This window comes from Pteropus medius, unplaced genomic scaffold (assembly GCF_902729225.1).
Source record: "Pteropus medius unplaced genomic scaffold, Ma_sr-lr_union100, whole genome shotgun sequence".
In the NCBI taxonomy this organism is placed as follows: Eukaryota; Metazoa; Chordata; class Mammalia; order Chiroptera; family Pteropodidae; genus Pteropus; species Pteropus medius.
In genome coordinates this window covers 163,377-169,513 of record NW_024342468.1, presented here as the reverse complement: position 1 = coordinate 169,513, position 6,137 = coordinate 163,377, and the positions used below count along the sequence as shown (strand labels likewise).

Here is a 6,137-nt window from a genome sequence, read left to right as displayed (position 1 = left end):
GTCGTTTTATGTACTATATAGAGATCTAACCAATGTATTGTATACTTGAAACTAATTAAAGAAAAAAAAAAACAGTCCCCAAAAGGCAGACATGCAAAAAATTATGGTTCTCAAAAAAGAGGTGAAAATACACAACATAATAATGAACTGAAACTTCGAGTGAGAGTCTGGACCTACTAGTGACCTACTAGTTACATCTGCCAGCTCCCTAAGTTTCCTTTCATCAATAGGTTTTACTAATTTTTTTCGAATCTGTATGCAAAGGATTAATGGGAGGAAAAAGTCTGCAAAATACCAGCAGTTTCATTTGCAAATATCTAGGCGTTCCCATGCAGAGGACACGGTGAACACTATTCAGTGCGTTTCCGCTTCGACTCCACACAGTGGGTGAAAACAAGGCTGAGTTGTGAAATGTATTGATCTCGATTTCTGGAAATGGTGGGCCAGGGAGACACTGTCCATTAACGAGATATGTGTTCAGAGCCAGACAACTTAGTTCTACTTTTCTATTGATGTCTGCTAAGAGGAACTGAAGCATGATTGCCCTGAAAAGGTGGAAAGGTTGCTTTGCTTTACAGCATTTTGCTAAGGCAAAAATGCGGACAGTGCCATGAGCCACATGTGGTCTAAGAAATCACTAACACCTACCACACATAAAGAGATTACGGGGTACCACTCCGGAGCAGCAGTTTAAATGGTCACCTTAGTTCTAAGGGCCCTGGGGGAGATACTCTTATGTGTGCGATCAGAAACATAAACTTTGTTTTAAAAAGACAAGAATGTTTACACCCAAATGAGGTTGTTCTCTTAAAATCTTCAGTGTGAAATCTATACGATTATTCCAAAAAGGACCCCCACATCTAAAAATAATGGTGATCGCCTCTTAGACTCCTCAAGACTGGGGAAATCAGTATTGCCAAATCACATTTTTTTTCTATGCACATAAAAACATGTTTGGTTTTTTTAAGAGATTACACGATATATACTGTTGTACACCTTGATTTTTTTCACAGAAATATGATATATCTTTCACAGATATATCACAGAAATATGTGCACACATACATGGTTGAATGCATATGCAGCCTGATGGGACAGGGAGAAGGTGGCCCGCCACTATGTGGATACTCACATCCAGCCTAGTATACTTCAGAATCCCTTTTGTAGTCATACTTTGGAGAAGACAAAATATGATAAAAATAGTTCAAGTTCTCTGCACAAACACATCTGACAGATACTCTGCCCAGGTGCTGGTGACAGGCACGTCTAAGGGATTCCAAATTTGGGGGGTGGCGATGGAGAAGAGTATGCACACAAAACAAGATGCACTAAAGAATAAGGGATGCTTCTAGCGAGAACCCGTCATAAACGGGAATGGAGCAAAACCCAGCAAACGGACTGCAGAGAGGTGACCCCCACCCTTTCTCCTTTCTTTAAGGTCAAGGTGGAGTCATTGCTTCCTCAGAGCTATGTACCAAACCTTAGCTTTTCTTTGCAGAAAAGTGGGAACCTCAATTCCCACAGGTGTACTAGAAGAACGGAGGGCTAAATGCAGCAAAACTCTTGAATCTGTCAAATCACATCTAAGCCGATGCTCGAAGGCCACGTCTTCACCTTCCAGCCCAGCTGAAAGATGCCTGTATTATCAAGGCAAATAAGAACTCGAGTGCCGGAGAATTGCTGAGAAAAATCCTCCTAAACACGTCCCCTCAACCGCGGCTCTTCAGAGTGACGCCGGAGAGGGCAGTTAAGGAAAGGGCTGACACGAAGTCCACCTGAACCGGCAGGTTCACTAGCATCCGAAAGGCAAAGAGATTGTAACACTTACCTCCATCGTCCAAGGGCCGTTTTTGTACTCCATATCCATACACGGAGGGGTCCACCAGAGGCGTGGAATTATTCAAGTGAGGAATTGAGTCGATTTTAGCAGCAATCTACAGAGAGAATCAGATTTAAACATTCAGTGACAAACCATGGCTTTGTCTGAGGGAGGAAGGACAGGAGTCCTCTTTGAGGGGCTGTTACCCCATTTCTCCCCTCGACCTAGATTAATGTAAGGGACTGTCATGCTAGGACAAGCGCTTTTCACCGTTAAATGAGTTTTCTTTTAGTCTTAATAATAATAATGTGTCTTTAGAAAGAAAACACTTTGAAAAACGTGTCTTCTACAAGCAAATTAGTATTTTTAAGTCATCGCTTAAAATACAGGTATACTGTATTTGAAGGAAAAAAGCAAGGCAATAATATGAAAAACTTTGCTCAGAAGGTTTTATCACAGGATTCCTTTAAGAAACAAATCCCTCAACAATAGTTAAAAGGCCGTGCTTGCTCATATGTGACAACTCTTCAGGAATATATCCATCTCATTAACTCTGACGTCCATGAAAGTGACGAGGACTCTACAGAGATATAAAACGATGAGCTGTTCTTCACCGGAAGTGTCCAAATAGCAGGGGGATGAGTGTCTGTCTGTCCACACGATTTCAGGATTTCTGCACTGGAGAAAGTGAGATGATCTCTGAGAGCTATTTCAACTTTTAATATTTATTATCAGTTAAAGAACAGAACACAGCTATTAAATTTTCTTCCCCAGAAACAAATGCTATGTAGAACTTCTTAATTATCTACTTTGTTGTCATTAGGAAATCAAATGTGACCCTTATAATAACAGATCTTTGATTTAATCAAAGGAATGTTTACAGCGACTGTTCTTGATGTTAGTCCCTACATTAAGCCTAGCGCAGCTGCCCCACAGAGCAAAGCCTTTACAGGCCGTTCTCCAGAGCTTGTCCCAATGTGCCCACAAGTCCAAGACCTGGGACACATGTAAAGATGAATCGCCCTAAACAAACCAACAACTAAAAGACGATCATGACAATGAAAACCCAAGGCGAGATTTAAACGTTAGGTATCCTTCAAAAAAAAAAAATAAACATCAGGTATCCTAGGTCAGGATTTGTCCCTTCCATTTACTAGTTTTGTGATGTTGGGCAAGTCTCTTTCCTCCCTGCTAAGGATCCTCTAGGTATAATACCATCTACTTCCTAGGTTTTGGAAAGATAACAACATAGTCTGAACACAAAGAGCTCGGTATGATACACAAGAAAGTACTTCACAAATACCAGGGCTGCAAACCAAGGCAATTCACCCAAGAGACGACATTGCCTACTATGTGCTGGGCTGTTCCCGGCACCAGGGTTCCTGCAGTGAGCAAGGATAACCAGGTCCCTGCTCTCTCAGGGCCAGCAGCTGGTGGGGAGTCACAGGTTCACAAGGTCACCAATAAACAGATCACCTGAGCTGGCGGTAAGTATAATGCTAATAAGAGAAGATAATGACAAACAGAAAGAGCTTAGGAGAGCTACTTTAAACAGGGTGGGCAGGGCAGGTCGCTATGACAGGACCTGTAATCTGAGACTTAAATGATAAGGAGGAGATGGCTAGACAAAAGAGAAAGAGTTTTCCAAGCAGAGAAAGCATCTTGTACAAAGGCCCTGAGGCAAGAGCAAACTTGGTAGGTGTGAACTTGGAGAGAAGTTAATGTCACTAGAGTAAAAGGAATTATGTGTTCCAAGAAGTGGCCGAGGGCCGAGGGCCAGTCACGTGGGCCTTTACGGGTTATGGTAAGGGGATTGGATTTTATCGGAAGGGTGATGGGAAGCACTACGAGGCTTACTAAGGCAAGTAATGTGATTTGCTTCTAAAAGATCCCTTTGGACAAGGCAAACTGATCCTAAGGGAACCAGAGCAGAACACGGCATTTAAGAGGTATTCTAGACCAGGGGTTGGAAACCATGGCTGTGAACCACCTGCTTTTGTAAATAAAAGTTTTATTTGAACACAGCCACAGCCATGTGTTTTCACTGACGAACTACACAGAGACCACATAATGTGTAAAATCATGTATATAAAAATAAAAATAAATATAAAATTTACTATTCGGACATTTAAAGAAAAAGTATGCCAATCCCTGTCTAGGATAGAGATGATGGTGACCTGGATGGGTACTTGTTTAAAAACATTATTTTAAGTAGACAATTAAAATACTATGAGAGACAGCTTGATAGAAATCCCACCTCCCACATCCAAGTCTCTCAGGGCAAATGGCCATTGGCTCCAAAACAAAATGCCACATAAATCTTGCCTAACGGCATTCTACCACCTACTTGCAATCTTGCTCCCCATATTTGTTTTGGATACGCCTGCGGAGGCTGGCTACCTACTTAAGGCACAAAAGTTCCCTTTAAGAACTGGCTGGTAAAGCAGGTGGGTTAAAAAGGTGAGAACACTGCGGTGTCTTGTGCCCCACGAGTCTGTCATCTGCCACAATAAACTGAGCACTAAATGGCTGATGGGAAGGTTTTCAAGATTATTGGCCTAGCTGTTTTCCAAAGACAGACCAAAAGGTTCTCAGCAGACAGTGAGGAAAACCCCAAAACACAAATGAAACCGGTATGACTTTCAGCGGAGTCCCACAACAGCACGCATGCCACATCGCTCTCAAAGATGGGACCCCAAAGAGAAGCTGTGCACATGGGGCACTCCCTTACTCCCTTCTGATGATGCCTCTGGGCTTCTAGATCTTTTCCTTTCCTTCCAAAGTAGCTAAAATGTTCTTCCTGAGTCCTTGGCCTTCCTTCTAATTTATACAGTATGTTTCACATGTTGCTAGAACGTTATTTTTCCCCAAAGCCGATATACCAAGGGAGTTACAATAGTTTCCTGTTTCTAAGGATTATATCAATAAGCATCCTTCCAAAAGGTGACTGAAGCTTTCAGATTTGTTCTTAAATCACGTTTGCTTCAGGTATTTATAATTTGAGAAATGTCCACTATGAGCAGTACCGAATGATGGTTCTGCGGTGCAGCGCTGAAGTCAACAGCCTGCATCTGAACCCGGGCTAAACCAATGCTGGATGTATGAGTTTAACGTTACGATATACGACTATCCTAATTTACACTATGTTGCATCGCATATTACAGTATACTGTAAAAAAACGTGTCCCTTTATTCATACAAATAAACCTTGTTCCAAAAAACGATTTTAAACGTCCACTACGATAACTAGTTAAAATTTAATGAGTACTTACTATGTGCCAGGCACTCTGCTAAGGGCATTTTAAAGATGCTATCTCATTTATTCCATACAGTGATTTTCTGGGAGGCTGCTTTTATTATTTCCACTTTTAAGATAAGGAAAAGTGAGAAGCTGAGTGCCCGCCCAAAGTCACACATCTTGAACGTGACAGAAACGGTATTTAAGCCGGGGCCTGCCTAACTCCGGGGCCTGCCTAACTAACTCCGGCTTCTGTAACTACAGCCCCGGGCCACCTCCCTTTGTTCCAACTAACACTTTCTAAAACATATTTCATTTCCCGAGGACCTAAAACCTAACGATGCCCAGGACACAGACCTCCAGCAATTCCTCGCATGGTAACTGGTTGTTCTGAACAGCAGCTGCTTAAGAGAAGTGGGACCCATTCTCCATGAGTGACAGTGAGGGCCAGAAAAGGAGTCACCGAAGCCAGGAACTCCAACGAAACCAAGGCCACGCCAGTCCTTATCTGAAAGCATGACCTTGAGGGGACTCTGCTACCGATTTTCTACCACTTTAGTCATTTTTCCCCCTTTTGGGGGGTAAGTGGAGAAGAGAATGGGTTATTTCACTATCTGTGCTATTTCGAGCACAGTAACAGATGAAATATAAATCAATGTGACAGACTTCATTTAACCTCCACTGCCACTAACTACGGAAATGTGGAGGAAGGCAGCACGGGACCAGGAGTCAGCCAGCTCCTCTGTGTGAGGCCCTGGGCGAGCCCCTCGATGGCCTGCTCCCTGGTGCACTCACCCGTAAAATGCAGGCACAAGCTAAACCAGGGTTTTCCAAAGAGGAGCACACAGGTGATCTGGGAGGTGTATGGATGAATAATTGTAAATATACGTGCATATTGGTAAATATATATACACACACACACGTACATATTTCTTACGGTTAGCTTCGATGTATGGCACAGTTTTTCACTTCTGGTAATTAGTTTTCTTTTGAAAAATTTTCCAAGTAAATCTAAATTTTAAAATATTAAGTAAATAGAATATTGGAAGGTTCACTGACATGGCAAAAATCACAAAGGTGGT

At 42.3% G+C, this 6,137-nt stretch overlaps 1 protein-coding gene across 4 annotated transcripts in view; it reads right to left on the bottom strand.

Annotated features, from left to right (window-relative positions):
- The window catches only part of FUBP3 (far upstream element binding protein 3), a 48,796-nt gene that overhangs the window by 35,170 nt on the left and 7,489 nt on the right, over positions 1–6,137 (bottom strand). For all 4 annotated transcript variants that reach the window (XM_039862871.1, XM_039862869.1, XM_039862870.1 and 1 more), the window contains exon 2: positions 1,828–1,933. In XM_039862871.1, coding sequence (XP_039718805.1) covers positions 1,828–1,933 — 106 coding nt within the window. The remainder of the gene's footprint in view (positions 1–1,827; positions 1,934–6,137) is intronic.